General features: G+C 35.3%; 7 protein-coding genes across 11 annotated transcripts; 6 read left to right on the forward strand and 1 right to left on the reverse strand.

The window, feature by feature from the left end:
• The first annotated feature begins 1,637 nt into the window (after positions 1-1,637).
• Positions 1,638-4,203, forward strand: LOC111798139 (cytochrome B5-like protein). 3 transcript variants are annotated; one of them, XM_023681125.1, is made up of 6 exons: positions 1,638-1,793; positions 1,973-2,094; positions 2,191-2,228; positions 2,801-2,878; positions 2,972-3,063; positions 3,787-4,203. In XM_023681125.1, the coding sequence occupies exons 2-6, from the start codon at positions 2,025-2,027 to the stop codon at positions 3,851-3,853; spliced, it is 345 nt and encodes a 114-aa protein (XP_023536893.1). In that variant the 5' UTR covers positions 1,638-1,793; positions 1,973-2,024; the 3' UTR covers positions 3,854-4,203. The 3 variants fall into 3 exon arrangements, with proteins under 3 accessions (XP_023536893.1, XP_023536892.1, XP_023536891.1); XM_023681124.1 differs by having other exon boundaries at positions 2,009-2,094; XM_023681123.1 differs by having other exon boundaries at positions 2,012-2,094.
• Positions 4,204-4,900: 697 nt separating this feature from the next.
• LOC111798039 (mitochondrial import inner membrane translocase subunit TIM17-2-like) lies at positions 4,901-5,927 on the forward strand. Its single transcript, XM_023680990.1, has one exon. The coding sequence runs from the start codon at positions 4,971-4,973 to the stop codon at positions 5,679-5,681; it is 711 nt and encodes a 236-aa protein (XP_023536758.1). The 5' UTR covers positions 4,901-4,970; the 3' UTR covers positions 5,682-5,927.
• Positions 5,928-7,196: 1,269 nt separating this feature from the next.
• LOC111798069 lies at positions 7,197-10,156 on the reverse strand. Its single transcript, XM_023681024.1, has 3 exons — positions 9,406-10,156; positions 7,635-8,092; positions 7,197-7,558 (listed from the first exon to the last, which is right to left on the reverse strand). Exons 1-3 carry the CDS (start codon positions 9,996-9,998, stop codon positions 7,344-7,346), a joined length of 1,266 nt encoding a protein of 421 aa, XP_023536792.1. The 5' UTR covers positions 9,999-10,156; the 3' UTR covers positions 7,197-7,343.
• A 3,123-nt stretch (positions 10,157-13,279) lies between these two features.
• Positions 13,280-15,092, forward strand: LOC111798895 (profilin). The gene is made up of 3 exons (XM_023682242.1): positions 13,280-13,520; positions 14,102-14,239; positions 14,745-15,092. Exons 1-3 carry the CDS (start codon positions 13,392-13,394, stop codon positions 14,877-14,879), a joined length of 402 nt encoding a protein of 133 aa, XP_023538010.1. The 5' UTR covers positions 13,280-13,391; the 3' UTR covers positions 14,880-15,092.
• Positions 15,093-15,984: 892 nt separating this feature from the next.
• Positions 15,985-17,700, forward strand: LOC111799236 (profilin-1-like). Its single transcript, XM_023682701.1, has 4 exons — positions 15,985-16,308; positions 16,938-17,075; positions 17,228-17,368; positions 17,469-17,700. The coding sequence occupies exons 1-3, from the start codon at positions 16,186-16,188 to the stop codon at positions 17,360-17,362; spliced, it is 396 nt and encodes a 131-aa protein (XP_023538469.1). The 5' UTR covers positions 15,985-16,185; the 3' UTR covers positions 17,363-17,368; positions 17,469-17,700.
• A 1,606-nt stretch (positions 17,701-19,306) lies between these two features.
• On the forward strand, positions 19,307-23,213 carry LOC111798228 (mitogen-activated protein kinase kinase 6-like). 2 transcript variants are annotated; one of them, XM_023681254.1, is made up of 9 exons: positions 19,307-19,584; positions 20,170-20,254; positions 20,445-20,579; positions 21,321-21,545; positions 21,623-21,805; positions 21,896-22,119; positions 22,208-22,253; positions 22,351-22,425; positions 23,158-23,213. In XM_023681254.1, the coding sequence occupies exons 1-9, from the start codon at positions 19,511-19,513 to the stop codon at positions 23,173-23,175; spliced, it is 1,065 nt and encodes a 354-aa protein (XP_023537022.1). In that variant the 5' UTR covers positions 19,307-19,510; the 3' UTR covers positions 23,176-23,213. The 2 variants fall into 2 exon arrangements, with proteins under 2 accessions (XP_023537022.1, XP_023537021.1); XM_023681253.1 differs by lacking the exon at positions 23,158-23,213 and having other exon boundaries at positions 22,351-22,607.
• A 1,925-nt stretch (positions 23,214-25,138) lies between these two features.
• Positions 25,139-26,149, forward strand: LOC111798231. 2 transcript variants are annotated; one of them, XM_023681257.1, is made up of 3 exons: positions 25,139-25,575; positions 25,677-25,926; positions 26,066-26,149. In XM_023681257.1, exons 1-2 carry the CDS (start codon positions 25,301-25,303, stop codon positions 25,888-25,890), a joined length of 489 nt encoding a protein of 162 aa, XP_023537025.1. In that variant the 5' UTR covers positions 25,139-25,300; the 3' UTR covers positions 25,891-25,926; positions 26,066-26,149. The 2 variants fall into 2 exon arrangements, with proteins under 2 accessions (XP_023537025.1, XP_023537024.1); XM_023681256.1 differs by lacking the exon at positions 26,066-26,149 and having other exon boundaries at positions 25,677-26,036.
• The last annotated feature ends 1,591 nt before the right edge of the window (positions 26,150-27,740 follow it).

Genomic DNA, 27,740 nt, shown 5'->3' on the forward strand with positions numbered 1-27,740 from the left:
CATACAGGTGGCAAGAAATTTCAATTTTGTGTGTTCTGATATTATATTTAAATATATTATTAATATTTTATTTAAGTATGTTTTAGATGTTACAATTTAATAAACATGTGTATGCATTATGATTCAAATAATACAATTCAATAAGTACGTTGTGCATTATTAGTCGTACTGTCGGTACTTATAATTTCTATTGAACTTAATTATATAAGGCTGGGCCCACATATGAAGCCCGAGATGATATGAAAGCTCAGGCCTAAGCAAAATTGGAAGTCGAGCTCCAACCGTTATTGATAAAGAAGCAAAAGCTTGGGCCAAAACTGAAGCCCACATTAATATGGAAACTCAGGCCCAACGCGAAGTTGAAGTCAGGTGGCCCAAAAAAGAAGCCTAAGTTAATAGGGAAACTCAGGCCCAACCCAAAGTAGAAGTCGGGTGGCCCAAAATTGAAGCCGAAGATAATATGAAAACTCAGGCCCTACCCAAAGTAAAAGTAAGGTGGCCCAACCCAAAGTAGAACTCAGAAGGCCCAAAACTGAAGCCCAATATGATATGAAAACTCAGGCCCAACCCAAAGTTGAACTCAGGAGGCCCAAAACTGAAACCCAAGATTATATGGAAACTCAGGCCCAACCCAATGTAGAAGTCTGGAGGCCCAAAAAAGAAGCCCAACATAAAATGGAAAGGCCCAACCCAAAGTAGAACTGAAGCCCATGATTATATGGAAAATCAGGCCAAGCCCAATGTGAACTCAGTTGGCCCAAAACATAAGTCCAAGCTGATATGAAAACTCAGGCCCAACCCAAAGTATTACTCAGTTGGCCCAAAACTTAAGCCCAATATAATATGGAAACTCAGGCCCATCGAAATGTAGAAGTCGGGAGGCCCAAAAAAGAAGCCCAAGATAATATGGAAAGGCCCAACCCAAAGTAGAACTGAAGCCCATGATTATATGGAAAATCAGGCCCAGCCCAATGTGAACTCAGTTGGCCCAAAACATAAGTCCAAGCTGATATGAAAACTCAGGCCCAACCCAAAGTATTACTCAGTTGGCCCAAAACTTAAGCCCAATATAATATGGAAACTCAGGCCCATCGAAATGTAGAAGTCGGGAGGCCCAAAAAAGAAGCCCAAGATAATATGGAAAGGCCCAACCCAAAGTAGAACTGAAGCCCATGATTATATGGAAAATCAGGCCCAGCCCAATGTGAACTCAGTTGGCCGAAAACTTAAGCCCAAGCTGATATGGAAACTCAGGTCCAACCCAATGTAGAAGTCGGGTGGCCCAAACTGTAAGCCCAAGATAATATGGAAATTCAGGCCGAACCCAAAGTTGATCTCAGGTGGCCGAAACTGAAGCCCAAGATTATATGGAAACTCAGGCCCAACCCAATGTAGAAGTCATGGCGGCCTAAAACTGAAGCCCAATATAATATGGAAACTCAGGCCCAACCCAATAAAGTGGAAGTCAGGCTCCTGTCGTGACTGAAGCAGAATCTCAGGCTCGAGCTAAAACCGAAGCTCAAGCCCATACTGAAAGTGATGCCCCAGCCGAAGTTTAGGCCCAAACCCGAGCCCGAAAAAGCAAATTCATACTGGACTTTTTTTTTTTTGTTAAACCCGGTCTATAACATGGGCGACCCTTAATCGGTCTGGTGTTTGATGGGGATCCGGTGGGCAGAGTGCAGTGGAAATTCGAGGGTCTAGATTTTACCGGCGAATTCATTTCGGCATTCAGTTCGCCGGATATCGATAAGCTCACTGCTTAGTCGCTAAATCCGATCCATATTCTTAAGGTAAGTTCTCAGTTTCGCATCGCTTAGCTAAATCATCTGCATCAAAACTAGCTTAATTCAGTGACCCGGATGGTCCGAGAATCTTTGCTGAATTTGTGGATTCTGGAGCATTTTCTTGCCTACCAAACAAAATTTTTATTTCTTAGTCTCAATTTCGGAATGGTAATGCTTCGTTGCAGTACTATGCTTTTGCATTTATTGTGAATCTGATTTAGCAGTGAGCTATATAAAATGATGATCATTGTAGCCGCATTGGTTCTCGGTGTGTTGTTTGGCGCTCTGATTTTAATCCCACGCGACCGTAAGTTTGGTGAAGTGTATTGTTTCAGTTCTTTAATCCTTTTATGCATAAATTCCATCGATTTGAACAAACAATGCTCTTATTTTCTGGATGCAGGAAATGCACAAAAGGTTCAATTAAATAATACCAACAAGGTAAATTTGGACTTGTTTTCCTTTAGTTTCAATTTTTAAATGAATTAAGAAACCCTTTGCCCGCTTAGAACTGGAACTTAAATGTTATTTAGCTTCGATATCATGAGTAAATCATCATGGTTTGTGCAATTTTCTATTTCCAGATTTCAGCTATGGAGAATGTATTGCTTTTCCATTGGATCCGACTAAAACTAGGATTTGTTGAGGATTGTTGGGAGGGAGTCCCACGGTGGTTAATTTAGGGAATGATCATGGGTTTATAAGTAAGGAATACATCTCTATTGGGGAAGCCATGAGAACTTATGCTCAAAGTGGATAATATCATACCAGTGTGGAGAGCTTAATTTCTAACAGGATTAAGAAACACAAATGGAAATAGAACATTCCAAGAGATTTAGTGAAACTGAAACAATTTATACAATTTTCTTTTTCGAGCTTATCTGTTGATGCTGCAAACTTAGTGATGGGGCTTATTTGTGTTCAATTAAAGGATCTGCGTTGATATTTCATACAGGAAGAAGTGTTCTTTGTGGTTTCTCATTATATTCTAAATGTTTTTTTCTTGCTTATAGGCATCTAAAGTGTACAGTAAAGACGAGGTCTCGGTTCATAACAAGAGAACTGATTGCTGGATCATTATCAAGAACAAGGTATTATTGGATGTCTAAGCTCGTAGCAAAACTTGGGGTTTGCTTGTATGTTGTCATACTTGTAATCTATTTTTCGATTTTTATCGAGCATAGGTGTACGATGTTACGTCCTATGTTGAAGAACATCCAGGAGGAGATGCCATCCTAGCACATGCTGGGGATGATTCTACAGAAGGGTTTTATGGGTAAGCCAATCTGACACCTTCTCTCTCAAACATTATTAATTTGATCTGTCCAAATAATCTGGATTGGATACTCTTATCATTGTTTTAGCTTTGATAAACAATAATTAAGATCAGCAAAGCTTTTTCAAAATGGTTGCTTCTGCGATCCTTTTTTCCCTGTTTTGTATGCAAACTACAGAATCATGGTGTAAATGGATAGCACTTGGATTTGCCAATGGGGGCATAGTGATTTTCGTTAAATAACACGTGGGCGCTTTAGTTTGGTTAGCATGTTCATATCACACACTCTGTCACTTGTTGAACACATATCAAACATTTGTTAGATACATATCGATCATTTTTTATGTATACTAAATAGATATATGATAATAAGTTTTAAGAAATGCATAAACTTAAGGACTTTGAATTCTCTTCTTGTATAAAAGTAGTACACTTTGAATAAATGCATCCTTGTCGTTTCTATGTCCTAAAATTTTAAATTATGGCGTGCATAATGTGCATCATGTCGTATAAGTGTCTCTTATTTGTATATGTGCGCACATTTGACTTTGTGATCGACGATATATGTTTTAACCAATTGAGCTATGCTCAAGTTGAGCTCAAAGATCCTATATATAAAAAAGCGGTCATGTTGGCTTTACTCAAAATTTTACCTTTCTTTCTTCCATCGTTACAGCAATCGTCCGAACACGTTTATTTCAACCTCAATATTTTTTTGTGCAGGCCACAACACGCAACTCGAGTCTTCGACATGATCGACGACTTCTATGTTGGAGATCTGAGGCTGTAATATCCAAGTAACATCTGGCTTTGCGCTATCACGTAGAGGACGTATTTCGCAGCGTTCCAGCTCTAGAGATGTCTTTCAGGGAAGATATCTAATGATTTGAATTGTCTGGTTAGCATTCTTGCGATGTTGTAACATTTGTAGCTGTACACTTTCATTTAGATCTTCAACTTTTTAGTTTTATCTCTTTAGTTTGAATTAGTTCTTTCTTTTTTTTATGATTGCAAGAGGAGAGAAACTTTTCATAGTGGTCTATTTTGATGCTACTTTTGAACTGAAATCTTGAAGTTTCTAACTTGGCATTGTCACGGTGGAGGTGGTAAGGGAAGGCTTCTAGGCCGATTATTTCTAAACTTCTAATATTACTCTCGAGAGTATTGAGTATTTTTTAAACGTGCTATTATTCGAGCTGAGCTTTAGTTGGTTCTTTGTTGTATGTATGATAGATATCTTATACGACACCATGTGGATGTATAATTTTATACTAATGAAATCGAGTCGAATGTACTATTAAGGGGACGAGTCAACTAATAAATATATGATTGATAACAACACGAGAGGAACTTACTTCCATGGAACGTCACCGACACTCGTCCAATTCTCGTCTCCATTTTTGTAGAACAAGAGAATTTAGATTCTGTCTCGAATAGCTCCAATCCAAATTCACATTGTCGGCTTGATAGAACAATATGAAACATACCCATTAGAAGTTTGTCTAATTTATCGAGACGATGGACAATCTTTGTAAATTTTGAAACATATCCGTACATACCAAACATGTCTTCGAGTTGAAGGGGAAAACTAGAATAGTATCCTAAAATTTAAAAAAATATGAGTTATTAATGATAATTTTTTGAATTTATTTATTTATTTATAATTTAAGAGTAGTTTTGAAACCTTTTAAAAAAAGTTAAGGTTAGTTTTGAAACATTTTTTTAAAGTTAAATGATATTTTTGTAAGTAAAAAAAAAAAAAAAAAAAAAAAAAAAAAAAAAAAAAAAAAAAAAAAAAANCTATAAATACAGTTAAAAACCCATGGCCATTAAAAACCCACGTTACAGTTAGGCGGTGGCGATTGAACGCAGAGGACAGGAAAACCCTAGCTGATCGGATTGACGCCATGGGAACGCCGGAAACTTCAAGGGAACCTTGCCCCGACCGCATCCTCGACGACATCGGCGGCGCTTTTGGCATGGGAGCCGTCGGAGGGTCAGCTTTTCACTTCATCAAAGGTCTATACAATTCTCCCAAGGGATCCAGGATTATCGGCGGTTCTCAAGCCGTCCGAATGAATGCGCCACGCGTCGGCGGAAGCTTCGCTGTTTGGGGTGGTTTATTCTCTGCTTTCGATTGTACAATGGTCTATGTCCGCCAGAAGGAGGATCCATGGAACTCGATCATCGCTGGCGCCGCTACCGGCGGTTTTCTTCAGATGCGACAGGGACCTGCATCAGCAGCTCGTTCTGCTGTTTTTGGCGGCGTTTTGTTAGCTTTGATTGAAGGAGCTGGGATTATGCTCAATAAAGTCCTCAGCCAGCAACAGAATATGCCTGTTGCCACTGAGGAGCCTGCTGGTATGGCTAGTGTACCTGGATATCCTACAGGCCAATTACCTGGCCGTGCTCCTCCCCTGTCTCTACCGCAAGCGGAGATGACAAGTATTTCTTCTTCTTCTTCTTCGTCTTCTTCAGATTCTGGTAATGATTCGTGGTTTGGAGGTTGGTTTGGTGGAGGCAAGAAGAAGGAATCTGCAGTGTCGAGTGGAGGAAGCGAGACAACAATTTTGGAAAGCTTTGATGCACCGCCTGTGCCAAATTTTGAGTACAAATAAAACAGGCTTGAATTAAGCTGAGATTCTGAGATAAGAAGACAATGAATTCAATCGTAGAACGTATGGCATGTGTTATAGATTACTTCAAATTATTGATTATTGTGTGCAATCTGCTGACATTGTTACGAATTTATCTAATAATCTTTCACACTACGCTGAATTGTACAATTAGCTCAGGTTATAGTTGAAAGGATTGCATATGTTGCTATTACAATATCCATTCAGTACTGAAGTTGTTTACTTGAATTTTTGTTTCCCTTAGATTTCTTCACTCGTTTGATGGGGTATAGATTCATTTTCTTTTGGTTGAGCTGTTCTTCATGATCTTTCATGATAATCGACCAGTTCAATGCGCATGAATTAGTCATACAAGTGCAGAATCTTTTGGTGTTCATTGTATGGTTTTGGTGTTCATTGGGCTTCATTTCAGGTTGCTCCCTTTTTGGGTGGTCATTGTGTATGAATGATTTAGCAGTTAAGGACATTTTTTCTGATTTTGTGATGGCTTGTGTTTATGTTCATGCTCTGCATATAAGAGTTTTTGGCATCATTTTCTGGTTTTATGGTTGGCAGTTGCTGTTGTTTCGAGTCTCCGCTGTTATAATTTGCTTGTTCTTCGGCTGGGCGGTTTCGGTGTTAGTCTGAGTTTGCATCTCAGTGTTCTGGTACTTGGCTTCATGAATCTATTTTCTGGCTTTTCTGTAACAGGGAATCTGTTGTTCTAATGCATTTTAGGGTCTGCGCCATGGCTGTTGGAAGATACCAAACATCCTGATTCACACCATGGATTTAGTGTTCACCTGCCAATATGCATTTCTCCTATGCCTTTCTTAGTTCATGGTTCAATAGGTATCTGTTCATGGTTCAATAGGTGTTCTAGATAGAGGAACCGCACTAATCCATCCCAAATTTAGTGGTTAAACTCTACTATGGTGACGATACCGTAGGGGAGGTCCTACAAAAAAACAGCTAACTCCTCTCCCACGTTTCCTTTTCACTTCACACCTTGGAACACATCATTCTTATTGAGAGAGAGACTTTCACATTTTCTTAACCCGAAATGACAAATGGATGAGGAGAGAAAAGGTTCCTTAGGGTACCTCGGGAACAGAGCTAGTGGAGACAGGGTGAGACCTGAGCTCAGAGGATTAAAGCACATGGCTACAAACCACAATGTTGGGAGGTTCGAATCCTTCTTTGCCCACAACCAAAAGAGGACTTTTTCCTCTAAGGGTAGGAAAATCATGATCGGGATAGCGGATCTAGCTATCCATTTAAAGTGAAACGCACAAGTTTTATCTTAAAAAAAACAAATAAAAAAGAGCAATAAATCAATATTCATATCTTATCACATAACAAATTAAGAATATATATATATATATATATTAAACACAAATTCTCCTTCACACTGTACAGAGCCTTTTGAACCTGAAACAAATAACTACTCATTAAACTCCAACAAAAACCAAATAAAATTATGTGTAAAAATAAAACAAAAAGGAATTAAAGAATGAATGAAGAAGAACAGAAAATTAAGGGTTTTGAAAGAGGGAAAGAAAAAATGAAGATTACATAAATATACGATTTCACTGCTCAAATCCGGCTTTGGCTTAATTAGATGATCACGGGTTATCATCGCAAACAAAAAAATAGACGAAAATTTTAGAGAAAACTGGAATCGTGTTCGTCGTGACATAGCTCTCTCCTTAATTTTTGTGTAAAATGTCTACAAGCATCCATACTTAGATCAATGGCTGCTGCGAGCGCTACAAATAAAGCAGCATCCGCCATGCACGTCACGTGCTGAACCCCGACTTGTACGATGGGCTTGCTCACCTTCCCTTCTCCTTCCACGCTCGAAGCCATTACAAAATTACCTTTAATAATTGAAACTTATTAGAGTTTAGAAACTAAAATAGATACGTAAGTTGGCATAAAAAGTTATAAATCTACCTTTAATGTTGGATCGAGAGTTTGGACTGATATCTCTCACGGTCTTACGGTCAATACAAAATTGGCCACCTTTTTTCACGCTCATGGTAGCTTCAGCAATGGGAATGCCAGTTGCTAGTCCAGTATCAGCCACGAGCTCGAACTTGTAGCCGAGGCCATCGATCGGTCCCCGCTCACGCCAAGCCTCAAGGCGGCCCCATGGCTTCCAACTGCTAACAGAGAAGCCATGGGGGCGGAGGATGAGCCAGGCACCAGGGTTGGAGCGGGAGACACGATCCGTGCCCGGAGAAGGGACGAACGGCGTAATCATAGAGGCCGCCGCGACAGCGGACCCGGAGAGGTCGTAAACCATGATCATCCAACCCTTTCTTTCCCTCCCGGGCTTCTCTCTTTCGCCGGAAAAAGTTCTCATCCATTTTCCTTTGGTGCTGTTGAAGCTGAAATCTGATGGCAGTGACCTGTTTCCATAATTTTTATTTAATAATTTCAATTACTTTCTTATAAATATTAACCATACAAATAAATAAATAAAAAATTACCATCATATAAAAATTTAAATTAACCCTACTTTTAACTCGACAACTTTCAACTAGTCGCGTTATCGAGTTGAATAATTTATCTAATTTTCTTTTTTACTTTTAATATCAATCTCTAAATTTTGGTCGAAAATAATTATTTAAATTATTTTCATTAATTTTTTTTTGCACCTAATCTACCCAAAGACTTAAAATATAAGTTTTTAAAAAATAATTTATACAAAATTAGTTTTTTTTTGGGGGGGGGTAAAATTAAGTTATAGGGAAATAATTACACATAATTTAAAGTAAAATAAAAAAATGGAAACTTTTTACAAATTAAAAATGAATCACTACATGACTTGATAAACAATAAAGGATGGAACGCACATGGGATGGAATCAAAGGTGGTTGAGTTAGACAGTTGCGGAAGATTTTTGTAATCTTTTCTTTTGTATTTGACCAACCTCAAATTATTAAGTTCGGTTCATTATTTTCTAATAAATAAATAAATAGAAACCAACCGACCCTCTGACTTGCAACCGAGCTTATTTAATCTATCAACTACCTACTTATCCAAGCGCTAAAGACTGATACTGATCTAATCGATAACTTTTAGACTAAAAAGCTTTTAGTTTTAGAAATCAGGTAAATATATCTATTTAATGAGTTAATTTAAATTAATTTTTTTTTAATTTAGTTTCATTAATGTTAAATTCTGAATTATAAAGTATGATTAAATATAATTAAAAATTAATTAAAAGTGCAATGTATCACACAAAAGAAAATATTATTGACCATTTATGAAACAAACTAGACGACAAATCGTTAGCTAAGGAAAATTTTAAAAAAGAATAAAACGACAACGACATGGTTCATTCTGGAGACTTTGTTACTATGTGACAGCCCACTCCCACTGTAGCACATGTAAAAGAAATGGTCGAAAAAGGTCGGAAAAAGTAAACTACTGTCACCTGCGGGTGACACTGTAAAAAAATAAAACCTTGCCTATTTACGGTTGAATGAGATCCTAATTTTTAAATTTTGTAGTATAATTCACGAAATAAATAAATAAATTTACCGGTTGATTAAAATTATAATTTTTAAGAAAAAATAGAAAAAAAAATACTGTGCTTGTATTAATTTAAGCAAGCATTTTTTACGTAAGCACGACATAATTAATTAAAATATTTACTTTCAGAAATAAGATGTTATTATTATTTTTTATTAAGGGGTGGGTGGGTCGGATAACTTACCGGGTTCTCGAGTTCCGATCAGCACTGAACTTGCAACTGAAAACCGGCTGTCGGATATTGCCTTGGATCTGGAAAACCACCGGGCTACATTCCGGTTCGCCGCCGAACTGAAACACGAATCGGGGGTCCGGTTCAGACCGGACAAGCAAGTGAAGTCGTGCAGATGTTTTATCCTCATCTTTTCCCAAGTTCACCCACCCATTCTGAAACGTTTTCGGTTTATTCTCAGCGCCGTCGATCGAGATAGCGATCCGAACCCGGCCGAGCAATTTGCCAGAATTAACCCCACACGTGTTACCCATCCGACCGGCGAAAACCGAAAGACACATTATAACTGGCTTACCGGAGAGCCGGCGTAGAGATGTCGGGTCGAGGTGGAAACCGGCGGACGACGCGGCGGAGTCTGGCGGTGAGTCGCCGGAGACAGATGAAAGAGGAAGAAGCGCCGTTTGAGAAGGGAAATTCTTGATCGCGATCTTACAGAAGCAGGGCGTTGTCGACGGGTGGACGGCGGCGCCGGCGGGGCGAGTTGCCTGAGGAAGGTTGAGAGAAAGGGATTCGACCATCAGTCGGACAAACGGACAGGGATCCATCGGAAAAGTGGCCGGCGGCGGAAATGTGGGTAGAGGAAGAAGAAGAAAAATTGGTGAACATCTAAGTTGGGGAATTGGAGTGTGAACTGTCGGCCATTGATGTATTGAAGGTTTTGCTTTTTATTCTGTTTCTCTCTCTCGTGACAGATGGAGAATGAGCTCCTCTTGACTTTTTTACCAAAAATATTACTATTTACTTCAAATCTTTATAAACTATAATCATTTTTCATTTATTAACATAACATATATCTTTTTTAATATAAACCCATTTTTATTTCAACCATATAAAGTTAATTTTATTTATTTATTTATTCGTGTATTTTTAATAATTAATTAGACTTTTTTTTTTAAATCTTTGTCTTTATTTATTTATTTTTTTAGAAAATAGTATTTTGAATTTCAATAAAATATTAAGAATTTGAAATGGTATGGAAATGTTATAGAATATTTATTCTTTTATTTATGGTTATTATAATTGAGATTTATTATATTATTTTCATGTTTTAAATTTGTAATCCAATAATAAATATCCAAGTCAGCATATAACGAATTCGGATTCCTTAAGGGAAAGTGGGTCCCATGGGGAGGGAACAGACAGCTGGATGAAAGCTGTAACCATGTTGTCAAGTGACGCCAATGTGGCGCTTGTTTGGGTTAAAAAAACTTGCATTTGATTCCAATCTTCAAATAAAAATAATAATTCGTACTAAAAAAATACCAAAATAATAATTGTTTTTTGAAAAATTTAGGTTTATTTATAACTTATGACGTGGCATTCTGTACCGTCTTCTAAATCGCGATCGTGGATTTGGACGGCTGTGTTTGACAACGCTATTTTTCTTTTAAAATCAATTTTCTAAATTTTTAATTTCATGAAATTCTTTTAACGTGAAGAAATTAATCATTGAACAAAAATATGTTTGACAGCGTTATGTTTAGATAGGTTTCTACGGGTTAAATGTGAACATTTTTAGTTTCAATCGAGTGGATGTACGTTAAAAAGGGACGGAACAGACAAAATTTGTTACAACCGTAGTTGATAATGAAACATAAAACGTGAATCTTCCTAAAAAACGAGATACCTGCGTCTCAAGGTAACCATTTTCGTGATCGTTTCTTAATCTTTACTCAATATACTTCTATTCTTTATAATTTCTAAATACGGCTAAATTTTATCGATATAATATCGAAAATTGTAAAGGAGTATTCAAACGAAATAATGAACAAATGTCTTATTTATTCTCATAAATGGAGAGCGACTAAAAATGAATGACAATAACGGTGGAAGATCTGAAAGGATCAAAAACCTATTTATTGGGACGAATCGATGTGATAGTAAGCTGGTAGACCCATCAAATTCGTGGGTCATAGGAGTACGTCATTTGACTGAATTATTTAGGCCTCGTTAAATTAATTTTTTTCCCACAAAAAGATAAAGAAATAGTGGAAGCGCTTTTAATTGTGGGTGCGGTGGGGGTGGGGCGGGGGCGGGGTCGGGGGGTCCCTAAAGTTATTGGCAATGGGCGTGGGGAGCAAGCCTTGTACTCCTTCGTCTTCAACCTTCCTCTATTTATTTATTTTTATTTTTATTTTTTTGAAATTTATCATTCATTCAAAGCTTGAAAACAATAATGTTTGTTGTATCCCCACGCTACCAAACACGAACCCTTTCTTTAGTTTCATTAACCTAAACCGAAGTTTAAGGAATTTGTGCTTTGACTGTCGGGACTTTAATCAATTCGACTTTGTTAATAAAGTACTTATTATTAGGGTGTAATTGTGAATCAGACCAAGAAGTTGATGGTTTGAATTCTTCCACCCCTATAGGTTGAAGTAAAAAAAAACACATATGTAGACACTGAGTGAATTAGACCAATATCTGCTAGTAGTAGACTTGGGCGGTTACAAATAGTATATGGGCCCGACACTGAGTGGTGTGCCATCATAGACGTTAGGTCCCCTGGATTGTGAGATCCAACATTAGTTGGGGAGGGGAACAAAACATTTTTTATAAGCATGTTGAAACTTCACTCTAATTGACGTGTTTTAAAAACCGTAAAGCTGACGGTGACATGTAACGAGCCAAAACAGACAATATCTGCTAGCGGTGGGTTTGAGCTATTACACGAGATCACTTTCATAGATTTTAATAGTAGTGGACTTGAGTTGTTACATAAGATTACATTCGAATGAAATTGATTTTTAAGAATGATCGGTTACGAAAAACTTAAAATATATCAAAATAAGGTTCACCTCCTTTTTGGTGGCTCAATAGGACCCGTGTTTGTTTAGTAGAGACGATTTTCACTCTTCCAAAGCACTTAAAAGACAACTACGTAAGGCGTCCCCTCGTCCATTATTTTCCACCTAGCTTGACCAAGTGTTCCAACTCAACCAAGCATCATGAAGGTTCATCCTCTTGAATTCTCCTCAAAATTCAGCAACAAAGTAATTGTTTCACCTTTTTCAAATTTGAACTTTATTGATTATATACACCTAATCTAATAATAATGTCTCTTAGGATTAATTACATTATAAAATTTAACCTTTTAATTACATAATAAATTACATAAAATAAAATTAAATCATATAAGTTTTTTTTTTTGGAAAATAAAAAATAAAGTAGGGAGAATCTAAATCTACACAGTAAAATCAAACGTTGGCTTGAATGTTGTGAACATAGGACAGACCAATTGGTTGTATTTTTGTCCAACCCCCTATTGCTGGCTGGGTCCCATGCCAGCCTGGAAGGGTGCTTTTGGAGCGTGTTACACGTGTCTCCTCTCAGGTTTTTATATATTTTTTTATTTCATTTATTCACTAAAATGGGCCTCTCTTCTGGGCCCAATAGCTAACAAAGACTGAAGCAGAAAAGCCCATAGCCCATAAAAGCATGTTGGTAAGAAATACTTAACCATGGTATATAAATAACCTGAGTACTAACTCAAGTGGTTTTTTCAAATTAAAAAATACATTTAATTTTTTTTACTTTTAATTTTATAAAAATCTTAACAATTTAATCTCTTTATATTTTTTTCCCATAAACCAATAATTAAAAAAATATTAAAAGTAAAAGAAAAAAAAAAAATGGAATTCACATATACGTTATAACAACTATACTATTTTGAAGGGTCTAAAAACCTGGTCTATTGGAGGTTATATGTGGTTCATTTGCCCGGTTGAATAGGAACTAAATTATATGATTTAAATAAATAAATAAATAAATAAATCATTCCCGCCTTTCTATTCTTGCCCTATTTATTTCCATTCTACTCGAAACACAAACAGGAAGAACGAACCGAGCTTCATCCTTAATCTGAGAAAGGAGAACAAGAAGAAACTCAACGATCCGCGAAGAACAAACGCGAACAGCGATCCAATTTCTCAAGAAAGATGTCGTGGCAAACGTATGTTGATGATCATTTGATGTGCGACATTGATGGCCAAGGCCAGCACCTCACTGCCGCTGCCATTATCGGCCACGATGGTAGCGTCTGGGCTCAGAGCGCCGCATTTCCTCAGGTTTTGATCCTCTTCCAAGCATATTCGTCTTCGTATTGTGGATTAGATAGTTTTAGCAACGGTGCAGTTTCGGATGTGGAATTGTGATCTTTCATCTTATGGAAGAATGATTGATTTATAAACCGGTTATGTACAGATCCTGATCTGGTCGTCGTGTTTCTCTATTAGGCTTTGGTTTTAGATTGTTTGATTTTTGATAGTTCGTAGTCAATATTATTATCTGATTGTTGCTTGATAGAGCCTTAATTTGGATGGAGAAGGAACTACTATTTTCATAGTTGTTTTCCCTCTGTGGCGATGGACTTTGTGTGTCCTTAATAGGCAGAATAAATGATCATTTTACTATCTCTTGTTTTTGAATCACTTTCATGATGGATTTATGGTTCTCATCAATGTGTATTGTAATTTAAATTATTAGATGTTGCTTAGAACTCCTGAAGGATTTTGATTGACTCTTCGTTTTTGAATCATCGACGTGATGAACTAATGGTTCTGATCGATGTGTATCATAATTTAAGTGATTAAGTGTTGATTTCATGATGATCCTGGCTGATTTTCTTATTGTGTAATCTTAATTGCAGTGCAAGCCTCAAGAGATCACTGGTATCATGAAGGATTTTGATGAACCAGGGCATCTTGCACCTACTGGATTACATATTGCAGGCACAAAGTATATGGTAATCCAAGGAGAGCCTGGAGCGGTCATCCGTGGAAAGAAGGTGATATAGAAAAACATCATAAAATCTGCACGTTTTTGGATTCCTGATTCTTTTCTTGTCTCATTTTGTCCGTAAGGTTCAGACGTTGTCCCTTTTCTGTCCCATAGTACATTACGCTGAAACGTTTTCCACTGTGACCAATGGTACAGAACACACATGAACCAAAAGCATGATGTTAATATCCTGATTTGAGAATTCCAACTTGGGATCCATTGTAATTGTTGACACCTCGAGATTTTTTAAAGGCTCAAAAGTGACAGCTAAAACTTAATTCATTTCCTTTTGATTGTTTTCTAAAGAAATGAAATTTCGTTTCGGAAACTCATTGCTGCATTATGGTTGCATTTGGGTTCAATTGGTCGAGGCATGTGTTCTTAATCAAGAAATGAGATATTCAAATCTTCCACTTCGCACCTCTGCTTGTTGAACTAATTCTCATGCAATGACCTTGCTTACATCATGCCATGGGCTAAAGTCTATTCTATTTCTTTGATTATCGTGGCAGGGTTCTGGAGGAATTACCATAAAGAAGACTGGTCAAGCTCTAGTTTTTGGCCTCTATGAAGAACCTGTTACTCCAGGACAGTGCAACATGGTCGTTGAGAGGCTGGGCGATTACCTGGTCGATCAGGGTCTGTAGGCTTTTTAAGTCCATCTCGGTTCCAAGTACCGAATTTGGGCCTACAAATTATTCTTTTTCAATTATTCTTTTCTTTTTCTTATTTCCTTTTATGTTTGTTTGGTTCCAAGTTTGCAATTTGCTTCTATCTCATGCCTCAATATTGGCAGACAATAATCTCCTGAAAGATATTAACAGTATTTTCATGAAATAACTGTTTTCTTTTCTCTCTCATTTCTCCCATTTTATTCCTTTACTTGAAGTTTGTTCTTTTTTATATTTATTTATTTCCAAATGAAATTGCAAACAGGTGATGTGGGCTATGCTCTTGATTTGTGACAGGTGAGAAAATGATGTTTTTTATTTTATTTTTCTGATTTATCTGAAAATATGAACCTAATAAAATATTACCTTCTACTCAAAGATTAGGACTCTCTTTTGGATGGTTTTGTATTGAAATATCCCGTTCGACTTTATTTTTCAATGTTATTGATTTATATTGAAATATAGATCAAATTGTTATCTCGGTTTATAAACTTTAAATTTAATAGTTTTAAATGACCAATACAATATTGAAAGTTTAGAACACAAATTTGAAGGTCAATTTTGTAATTTAACTTTTCTTTTTCTTTATAAGGTAGGGAAAAAACATTTTTATTGGTGCACACAAAGATTTTTGCTATGCCCCTCAGCTATTTATCAAAATAACTCAGAGATTCCTTTGCTTTTGAAAAGGTGTTCTTTTGAAATGGTCTATTGCTTAAAGAGGATGACCTCTTTATCTTTTCTTTTTTATTTGGACCAAATAATTTTTGCAACCAATTTCAAAAGAATATTTATTAATATTAAAATCCCATTAAATTATTCCCTGTTACATTTTTTTTTTCAATTCAACCAATTCTATATAAAACGAAATTTTGTAACTAAGAGATAATATAATTATAAATTTTAATATTTTAACATAATATTATGGTCATATATTCAAACAAGACGTGCCTGGCTTTAAAAAAAGATTAAAATTAAAAATATATTAATGTAAACAATTTGCAAAAAAGAAAAAGAAGGGCATTAATGTAATTTCCTATGGAGAGATCGCAATTATTTTGGGAAAAATATTTATACCTGCGTGACATCGACGCTATCTTGGGCGAAACTGCGGTGAAGAGCGCAGGGAGGAGATTATATTCGGAGCTCATTTCGTCGGTGGTGATAAATTGAATCCCCTCTCAATCGATTCAACGCAGAAACGAGCGAGCAAGGAAGGGAAAAGAAAAAAAAGAACTCAAGAGATCGAACCAGAAGACAGAGGAAGAAGAAGCGGAGAAAGATGTCGTGGAATGTTTACGTCGATGATCATCTTATGTGCGACATTGAGGGCAATCGCCTCACATCTGCGGCCATTATCGGCCATGACGGCAGCGTTTGGGCCCAAAGCGATACTTTCCCTCAGGTTTACTATCTCTCTCTCTCTCTCTTTTTGGAAATTTGAAATCCGATTATTGATTTGATTGCTTGCTCGAAATCCATGGCTGGATCTTTCTGGATTTTTAACTCAGTCTCATGGTTGAGACGAGCTTGACAATGATGATGGATTTTATTGGGAATGATTTGATCTGATTGATTTTAAGGTCTATGCATTACATCGTGAATCTCTAGTTTTAAATCAGTTTTCGATGTAATTAGGTTCAGTTTTGTTCAATGTGATTAAAATCAGAATCTGTTGTTTTTTTCATTGTTTCTGTTTACGTCGGTTTGATGTTGCTACTGACTATGAGGCAGTGAAGATCTGGAGTTTCTGATTTCCGTCATCTAGGCTTCTAGATTTACTTCTAAGCATTTCGATTCTATTCTCACATATTTTGACCTTCGATTTGAGAAGGAAAATTGATTCGTAGCTTGTGAGAAATAATTTGTTAGTCTGTTGCGTTGCATCTCTCTTTAGGCCGTGTTAGTGATTGAAATGGCATTGTATCATTAATGGATTTTTTAGAAGTCAAGGTTGTTGGTCCATCTAACTTTCCTGGTTTCCTGAAGACTTCATGAGGACCTCAATGCATGTTCTTGTTTTTTTATTTGCAGTTCAAGCCTGAAGAAATTACTGCCATCATGAATGACTTCAATGAACCCGGGGTGCTTGCTCCAACTGGTTTGTACCTTGGTGGTGCCAAATATATGGTAATCCAAGGGGAGCCTGGCGCTGTTATTCGTGGGAAGAAGGTGATAAACTCTTATTGTAGAATTAATACTTTCTGCAGTGTGTTGTGATCTGAGAAATGTGCATGCAATATATGAGAAATGTGTTGTTTAATTATGCAAATTACAGTTCATAGTTTCCATTGAAATTTGAACCAATCATCTCTTAATTTCAGGGCCCAGGTGGGGTTACTGTTAAGAAGACTGGTTTGGCTTTAATCATTGGCATCTATGATGAACCAATGACTCCCGGTCAGTGCAATATGATTGTTGAAAGGCTTGGAGATTATCTCATCGAACAGGGTCTCTAAATATCAGTATGTTTGCTACCTTTTTACACTCGATTCGGGTTCTTCATATATTTGCATCCATTTTTCTCTCATTGCTGATACAATTTTTTTGGATTGTTAATTTCAGGGAAACCGTATTGTTTTTATAATAGTCTATGGACTCTTGAGTGGAGATGGGTTTGATGCTTGAGGATTGATGCTTGTGTTTCTCGTTATTAGTGTTGTCTCTTTCACCTTTTACCTTGAAATAGTGTGGTGGTTTTCAAGTGAGGTCTATGTCGTAGTTACAGTGACTTCGAAATGTATGTTGTAAACCAATCAGCATAAATTTATTAATACCCTTTCATTTTATCCGTTGATTTTTGCAGCAGGCTTCTGTATAGTTTCTCTAAACCCAAATTCCTTTCATTCTCTTTCCTTTTCTTCTTAATTATTACTTTTACAGTACTTGGTTTAGTTTCTTTCCAGTCTCTGGCAAGATTAATCAAAAGAGTCGTCATTTTTCACTAATACTGAATCTTGGAACTGATGAGATATATTCGAGTTGGCTTGTAACTTGCTATATTAAGGTCTTGCATTGTTTTTGTTCTTATTCTGGAAATGCTGAACAGGTGGGTGAAAATAACAAATCTTCTGTAGATTTACTCATTTCTCAGTACAGAGCTTACAACCAAGAACTTTGAGGTATTAATTGTTCAAAATCTTGTTAAATGAATGCTACATGATTAGTTTAGTAAGACTATAAAGTCGATCTAATCAATGCTGATCTAATCAATGCTGTTTGTGAAAAGATGGTGTGTATACATGATACATGTGTTTGTCACTCTGGTGCATTAACATTAAAGGGTCATTTGGTTTGAACTTTTTGATGTTAACAATTAAGTGGGTCTCGACCAAAATCCAAAAGTGGGACACATGAAGGGTGATTTTATAGTTAGTGTGAAAGAATGATATCTGTTTGTGACATGAATGAGTGGGTCTTCACTTTTTAGAGAAGAAATCATTGAAGAGGATGACCACATCAATGAGGGAGAATCTTGCAAGCACATTAGAAGAAAGTAGATCGGACCCCTCTCAAGAGTGGAACCAGGTTGTCCATTAAGCCAACCTAACAAGAAGAGAAGAGAAAGTGGTTAATGCAGTCATGCTAGATGGTTAAGTAACCTAAACTTGAGTGTAATGAGTTTAAGTGACTTTAGTAGATACGGTAATACCTAAAAATATACTATAGGGACAAGAAATTTTGTGGGTCTAAGTGAGCAACCTTTATCGGTGGTTGGTGCCGGATTACTTTTCAACTAGCTAAAGGTTCTAAATGTGAGAGTATCTCAAACAAGTGTTTAAAAGTGGGATAACATAAAACTACGATAAAGCTCAAATAGTTCATCACATGTGCTTATGGGATGACTTTTAGGTACATGACTTGTGCTTATGGGATGACTTTTAGGTACATGACTTTTAGGTAAGAGTCAGGTCCATGTAATTCATGTTTTTTTTAGTGAGAATCTAAAAAAACTATCCCAAAGTAAAAAAAAAATACACAATTTAGAAGTTAATAACAATCATATAATAGAAATATCAAAATAACTTCTAATTTCTAATGAAATGCACACAAGAAAATATCATTTCACAGAAAAATTATTGATATTTTTTTAAATTGAGTCAATATTGATAGCCAAATGAATGATCTAACAATTAGTATATTTATACTAAATTATTTATTATATATTAGTATATTGTTATTTTTATTTATTTAAAAATGGCCCCATCAATGTCATTTTTTAAAATTACTACCAACTCTAACCCTAGCTCTCCCGCTTTAAACCTCGTCTATCTGCAACGGATGCCCAATCCGGTTTGATCGATTCGATTTCACTGCATCGGTTCGGTTTCGATTCAAAATCAATGGACCGAACCGCATATATATATATATATATATATATCTCGTAACGGCTATAATGTAACGCGCTCCTCATAGTTTGAATTTAATTCATTCATTTTTTCGCTGCTTTGACGAAGCAGATCGTCGCCTTCTTCACAGAGAAAATGGGAAGAACCTCAATCGCACGTTTCTCCTCTCATTCTCTTCTTCCAATCTCCTCTATCTGTCTCTTTTAGTACCTCATCCGCTATTGAAACCCTAGGAATTTGATAAAGACAACATAAAAGATGAAGACCAAGACGCCATTGAAGCAGCTCAAGCTCTCTGTTCCCGCTCAAGAAACTTCTATCCGTTCTTTTCTGTAAGTTCGAATAATTTTTCTCTTGCTCTCGACTTAATCCTGATCGTTTGTTCTTCGTTTTAAGTGTTCGTTTCGTTGCAGTTCCTTGTAGCTACTATCTGATTGATCCGGTAAAAATATGCTTTCGTGTGTTTTTCAGTGGAGGTTCGATTGAGTTGTAGTCGTAGTTTCTTGGAAATTAACGCTGTAACGAAGAAAAAGATTTTTTTAAGTGTGGCGAACTTATCTGTTGTTGAGTGAATAAATTCAAATGACTTGTTTTATTGTTGTACTTTCCATTTCATGTGTTTTTCAGTGGAGGTTCGATTGAGTTGTAGTCGTAATTTCTTGGAAATTATCGCTGTGACGAAGAAAAAGATATTTTAAGTGTGGCCAACTTATCTGCTGTTGACTGAATAAATTCAAATGACTTGTTTTATTGTTGTACTTTCCATTTCAAGTATTTCAAATTTCAGGAAGGGCAAAGGACATGATCTGTTCGATTTATTTTCTTTTTCGGTTTTAGTTGTCCGTTTTCCTTATTCCTGCTATTGTTGCAAAAACAAATCTCCTCTTCATCCTCTTTCTGATTTTGTTAAACTTCAGAACTGCGAGCGGAACATTTCACGACGGCAATCTGCTTTTGAACCAGAAAGGATTGCGGCTAGTATCTGAAGAGAAAGAAGCGCAGGTAAGTTCGTTTTAAGTTTTTGACGTATATCAATGTGTAATCGGAATTAGTGAAAACTCGCCAAACCTAGCCATCTATGTGATTTACATTCACATTAGATGCAAGATTCCACTGTTGTTCCATCCTAGGTTCCTTGATATGCATATGAATCGTAATCACTTTTTCCTTTTCTTTAATTTTCTTTGATCAGACTTCAGACTGTAAGGAGGTTGATGTCGATTTCTCATTGGATGATCTAGAGACTGTGAAAGTCATCGGGAAAGGAAGTGGAGGTGTAGTACAACTTGTTCAGCACAAATGGGTTGGAAAACTATTTGCCTTAAAGGTTGTTATATTGCTGGAACAAGGCTACACTGGCATTTGTTTTTGGTCATTATACCTTTGTTTTCAAGTTACTTGCACATTTTGTTCCGTCATTTTCTTATGGCTTTATATTAGTTGAAGAATCTGCTGCTGCTGTAAGCTAGCAGTTCTTGATCTTTATATTTAAATGTGGAGCTTGCTAGTAAACTACTACATTCATTTAGCTTTGAGAGTAATTTCAAATTTCCTTTTCCAAAAGCAGTAGGGGTTGGTCTTGGTTCACAAAATTTCATTGATGTCGAGAGTTCTTAATAAAATGTAAGGCAGTTAACTAGTTTTATCCCTTTAATGTATGAAAAAAAAAAAAAGAAAAAAAAAAAACAACGAGCTTTGCTAACGAAGTGGTGAAGGCAAGATCTGGCAATGCCTCAGTGGAGACTGGCCAGAGTAATATGGTAAACTATTCATTGTATTGATTATTTCTATAATATGATAGGGTTATGCTTGATGTTGATTGATGGTTTTATTCATTTCATGCCTTCTTTAAGCTAAAAATTAACTTGTCATCCTGTTTGTAAGTTTTTCAAATTCTGAAACCATGCTAACTTTTTTATTTTGGTCATCTTAGGTGTATATGGCTTGTTTATCTAAACTCCATAGTCTTGAGGATTTCAGTCTGTTTAGGCCTCCATACTTGGGCTATTTAGGCTTTTGTACAAATTATATAACTCTGCTGAAAAATCTTTTCTGCCTTATGCTTCAGGTCATCCAAATGAACATACAAGAGGATATCCGTAAACAGATAGTGCAGGAACTGAAAATAAACCAAGCAGCACAATGTCCACATATTGTGGTCTGCCATCATTCTTTCTACCACAATGGTGCCATTTCTCTTGTGCTAGAATACATGGATCGTGGTTCTTTAGCTGATGTTGTCAGACAAGTCAAGACAATTCTTGAACCATATCTTGCAGTTGTTTGCAAACAGGTCTCAGGATTCTGTCAATAAAAAACTAAATGAAAAGGTCAAGTTTTCCCTCATGCTCACCCACTTCATAATTCCAGGTTTTACAAGGTCTTGTTTACTTGCATCATGAGAGACATGTTATACACAGAGACATCAAGCCATCCAATCTACTTGTGAACCATAAAGGGGATGTCAAAATCACTGATTTTGGAGTAAGTGCAATGCTTGCAAGTTCTATGGGTCAGAGAGATACATTTGTTGGGACTTACAATTACATGTCGGTATGTGAAATCAAAATCACTGATTGAACTTATGCAGATTGTTTATATTTGATATGAAGCATGAAATTCTTGTATTTTCTTCCCTTTCAGCCTGAGCGAATTAGCGGGGGAACATATGACTACAGCAGCGATATATGGAGTTTGGGTCTGGTAGTACTTGAATGTGCCATTGGAAGGTTTCCTTATTTGCAGTCTGAAGAGCAGCAAAGTTGGCCAAGCTTTTATGAACTTTTAGAGGCCATTGTAGCAAAGCCACCGCCTTCTGCTCCATCGGATCAATTTTCCCCCGAGTTCTGTTCATTCGTATCTGCTTGGTAATGATTTTTCTTTCTGCTTTTCTCATCTTGGTTAGTTAAATAGCAATTCAAGTTTAGACATTTCATTATAATTACAATTGTGCAGCATTAAGAAGGACCCTAAAGAAAGATCATCTTCATTAGATCTTCTGGTTGGTAACCTTTGCTCTTTCTCCTTCAATTTTTAGTCATGAATAATTTATTATTGGCAATCATAGTCTCCTTAAACAATTCCCTTTGTGCTTCTAGAATCACCCTTTCATCAAGAAATTCGAGGACAAAGACATCGATGTTGGGATTCTCGTTGGCAGCTTGGATCCTCCTGTAAGTTTTCCTAGATAATAATCTTTAAACATTTACTTTTACTGTAATATGTTAGAAAATTTACTATCCCTTTACCTTGTGTAACATGGAACAAGAAAATATAAGACTTAATGAACAAATTTCCTGGAAAGGTATTCTCTGTTCAAACACCATCAGAAGCCTAATTCTCATCTATACAAAAATATTATTCAAACATTAAAACATGTCACAATCGCATGTTTGAATATTTCTTCATTCTCTCTCATAGCTGTTATTCTTAGCCACAAAATCCAATCTGGCTTCAAAAGTAGCAACATCTTAAGCCATTAGAACATCGTGGAAAAAGTCCTTTTAGCTACATTTTTTCTTCCATGGGAATCTATATTTCTTATCACACTTCCATTTTCCAAGCCCAGTTCTATGGTAGGAAATATATGTGGGAATTGGAATGTCTATCTCTATCTAGAATTTGATTCCAATTGCTTGCTTCCGTTCGAACTATTTGACTTATATTTTTTTTTATTCTATTATTTTGGGAATGTCAACTAGATCCTTTGATTTATTTATTTATTTATTGGTTAAAAATGTGGTTGAAATTGACTTTATAAAAATGTGCACCGATAATACTAATTGTTTAATCAAAATCAGTCTATTACTCGAAAAAGTTTAATAAACTATCGAAATCAAACTTAGTTTCCGTAGAGGAAATGAATTATTTGCGCTTTTAATTGAGTATTATATTTTATTTTGTAGAATGTGGGATTTAGTTAAGCCTATGGGATTTCTACCAAGTGTACATGAAAAGGAGGTTTTTTTTTTTTTTTTTAATTATATATACATATTCTTCCTTCTAATTTCTTATTAATTGATCTAATTCCTTCTCATTTTTTCATTTTCATCTCTGTTAAAAAGTTAGTATTTATAGTAAAACATCCAATGGGGAACAAAAATACTAAGCTACCTAATCTTTCTTTTTTAAGACTTATTTTATTGGATGCCCTTAATTTATTGAACTTTTTCGATTATTGGATTCATTGAAGGCAACACATGGTATAGTTGCCAATAGAAAGAAAAGATTGAAGACCATAGAAATGGGGAGAGATTTGATTTCTGTGGGCATATGGTTGTTGGTATGGATAGATCTCTCACAAGCATGTATGGTGCTAATTTAAATGGCAATCACATTTGGCACACCAATCATGACATTTGATGCCCTTAGTCAAACCTCCTTATCCTTTTTCTTCCTTACCCAAAACCATCACTCTAAAAGGGTATATTTGGAAATCCAATTATAAAACTTCCTACCTAAATAAGTTCACAGGTAATTTATGGCTATTTTTCAGAAAAGTTCCTAATTTAATGTTGGTTGACTCATTTTTATTGTTGATGAAATAGGAATTTGAATTGATTTGTAGATTGGTATTGGATGTTTCGATTTCATTGTTTGAATATATGACTTGACTTAGTTTTAGATAACTTAAAATTTGATTAAATTGTCGTTTTTTTATGTCACATATTTGAATATCGATATTTCTTGGTAAATTTTAAATGTATCTATAAGGTAGTAGGTAAACGTTTAGAATAAATTTATGTCTAAACGATGAAATTGAAAATAGATATATGAAGTGCAGAAATAAACAGAGATAAATATGATTTTATTTATTTATTTATTTATTTATTTAACCAATGTTGGAAGGGCCTAGAAGGATTTGGTCATCTCTATCATTTTCAAGCTTAAGTTGACAATTGAGAAGACCAAATCTACATTATTAGATAATAGGTCAGCATTTTATATAAATACCAAATAAATGATGGGATGCCGATAACAGTTCATTAATTGAAGTATATCCTACGTTTTTTTTTGCTACATTTAAAATTAATTAGCATACCAAATAAAATTAAATTTTATGACGTCATTAGATGTACCTTTTTTCTCTTGTAAAATAATCATATCCAACTAAAAGAGGCAGGAAAGAAATGATACCACTATGACTGCAAAAACTATGGATTATATACTCAAAAGGATATGCTTTAGACAACTTATCTTCATTAAGTTTATTTTCTTTCATTTTGTTAAAGTTGTGTATTTTTTATTTATTTATTGAAACTATATCTTATAACTTAGATTAGTGTACGTGTCTAAGATTTTATTTTATTTTAAATTTTAATAAAAAATTAAAAAGAGAGTTTATTAAGTTAAATTACAAATTTAATCTCTAAGTATTGAATTTGTCGATTTTTTAATTACATTTAGACTTAAATAATCCATCTACTTAGGCAATTCCTATTTACACCTACATTAATTCTGTCAAGTTACGTTATAAGATCTGAAATTGAAGACGAGAATTTGGCTTCTCTCAAATTACGTGCAGTGTAATTATAGTTTTTGTTACAAAAAAAAAAAAAAAAAAATTCATTTCTTGTTAGGGTAAACATAATCTTTATAAATTAATGATTTAATCAATAATTTAGGTTATCTTTAAGCTCTCCTAATTGGATGGTGCAATAGAAGACATGAAAGAGTGTAAAATTTGTCAATGCTTTAAGAGGCAAAGTAGGCGAAGATGTTGACATTAGTTTTTCGGCCCTTAAGGATCGAAAAAGGGAGGATGACTCAGATTTGGATGTCTTCAAATTTAGACCTTATCCTCTCTTTTTTTTCTTGTAATATGGAAAAGCTAATCAATTTGGTACCATAAATACTATACACAATCTCCCAAAATTCTATCATTATTAAAATATTTGCATTTCTGTCTATGGTGATCCTACTCACCCTTCTTATTAAATATTCCAAACCCACATAAAAGAATCATTTTTTGGTCAATACCCCTTCCATTGCTTCCATTTTTAAGCTCCTTCCCCATTCCTTCTCTTCCAATTCTCTTCTTCTTTGGACATGGACATGGGTGGCAAAGACATGATTCAAGCTTATAAAGCTATGGAGTTGCAAGAACTTAGTTTAATGATGGTGGGAACTAGAGAAGATGGCGTTTCTGAAGCTTCTATTTCGACTGAGAACTCGATCAATTCATTCGAATCCTTTTCATCAGAATTGTTGGAAGATGCATCGTCTACTTCAACTTCAAGTCTCTCATTATCGTCATTGTCTTCATCGCAGTCGAGTGGACCTCTCTATGAACTTTCCGAGCTCATGGCCAATCTCCCCATCAAGTAAGAAGATACAACAAAACCCTTTTTTTTTTTTTTTTAAGAAAAAGAAAAGGAATGATCAAATAATAACCAACCCTTTTAATTAACTTTGGCTTTTTCAGGAGAGGACTATCAAAATTCTACAATGGAAAATCACAATCTTTTACATCTCTAGCAAGTGCAAAGAGCTTGGAAGATCTCGCAAAGAAAGTGAAAAAGATGAAGTGTTGTAAGAGCTATGGAGGAAGCTTAGATGCTCAAAGATCTTATTCTCCAAAGCCTTTGATTGCTAAAAAGGCTTCAAAGAGACGTAGTAGATTATTTGTCAGCCATTGATGTTCGATGCTTGTTCCTCTTCATTTTTTTCACACACTTGTGTATGGTTTTGAGGCAAAAATTATGTTTGTTCTAACGTTATCGATAGAGGGTTTGGAATCTTTTGAGAAAAGAACAAGAAGAATGATCGATAGACGTTTATGGAGTGAAAGAGCGTTATAACTTTTGTCGGATCCTTTTGTGATCAATCAATCTACTTTAACCCACGATCGATAGACATTTAGCTCTCATGGTATGATATTGTCCAGTTTGAGTAGAAGCTCTCATGTTTTCGTTTTGGGCTTCCCCAAAAGGCCTCATGCCAATGAAGTTAGTATTCCTCACTTATAAACTCATGATCATTCCCTAAATTAGCCGATAGGACTTCCATTATCCAACACTGATGTGACAGAGACCCGTCTAATTCATTCAAAATATTATGAACTAAAAAATATGTTATTATCTATAAAAACAATCGGAATATCCCCATAAATTTGAATTTGAACCTAGACTCATATAGTTAAGATATATACGAGGTCAAATTGAAATTTAATGGGTTTCAATTATTGGGCCATTCAGAAAAAGCCCAATTATTAATGGGCCAATAAGAGCAAGTTCAGAAGGATTCCTAAATTGGGCCGGACTATTTCGGCCTTATTGGGCTTTCAGCCCATGACGAAGTACTTCATTTCGGCCCAAATAAACCCCTAGGCCCATTTCTCGAAGATTGGTTTGAGTACGTTATGTATAGAAAGTTGGTTTGATGAGTATTATTATTATTTTTTTAAAAAAAAATATAGATTAGAATATAATATATATATATATATATATATATATATATATATTTTTTACTCCAACAAGAGATTCAAACATCATGACAATCCTAACAAAAAATCCAAGAGATTTGTGTGGGCAACACAATATTTGGTCATTTCAAAATAAAAACATTTTCTAAGCCATATCCCATTAAAATATATTAAATTAGTATCACTTTTGGGGATTTTAGCAATGATTATACATCAAATTGACCCACCATTTTTTCCCTATGCTTTGTCTTTTATTTCTTCACCCCAAAAATAATAATAATAATAATAATTTTTTATATCCTTATTTAAGTTCTTATTACTTCTGTTCATAATTCGTTTGTTTCAAAAAGGAATAATAATTAAAATCTTATAAATAAAAAGATATATTAAAAACACGGACAATGTTGATCTAATATTGTGAAAATTTTATCTATTTGAACTTGAATTAATCATTTTTGGGTCGTTCTACGACATGTATTTGGCTTATTGGTCGTGTTTTTCCAACCAGACTAAGAAATGCACACAAATTAAGGTTTGACTTTTGTGTTTGAGATAAAAGTTTTATATGTTAAGTGGTGATAATGGGTGTTCTTTTCTTCTTCTTTTCTTTTTGACTTTTGTCCTTATTCAATTTGACCTCTCTTTTAAGTATTTGACCCTTTTATTATGTTTTAATTAGAAAATGGTACGAACCTCAATTTTATTTTCAATCATTGCAACGGCCCGACCTTTCAAATCAATCAAAGGTTCCCATAAAACATAACATGTTTCTATGTAAAATTTTCGGGATTCTTAATATAACATGTTTTTTTAATAAATTAACTCGTTACATTTATTTCTAAATAGTAACGACCCTTTGATTGATTTGAAAGACATGGTCATTACATACGTCACCGATGATTGGTCAACAAGGCCTTTGAAGAACTAATGGAAAATCTATTGTCCATTATGTTTATGTTAATAGAAACTCATAATAGTGTAGATTTGTAGTTAATGATTTTTAGATGTTGTTTTGACTTGTAATTTCTCGAACGCCCCATTACTTTTCATTTCTATGGGGACCTA

The sequence above is a fragment of the Cucurbita pepo genome, chromosome LG07 (assembly GCF_002806865.2).
Source record: "Cucurbita pepo subsp. pepo cultivar mu-cu-16 chromosome LG07, ASM280686v2, whole genome shotgun sequence".
NCBI lineage: Eukaryota > Viridiplantae > Streptophyta > Magnoliopsida > Cucurbitales > Cucurbitaceae > Cucurbita > Cucurbita pepo.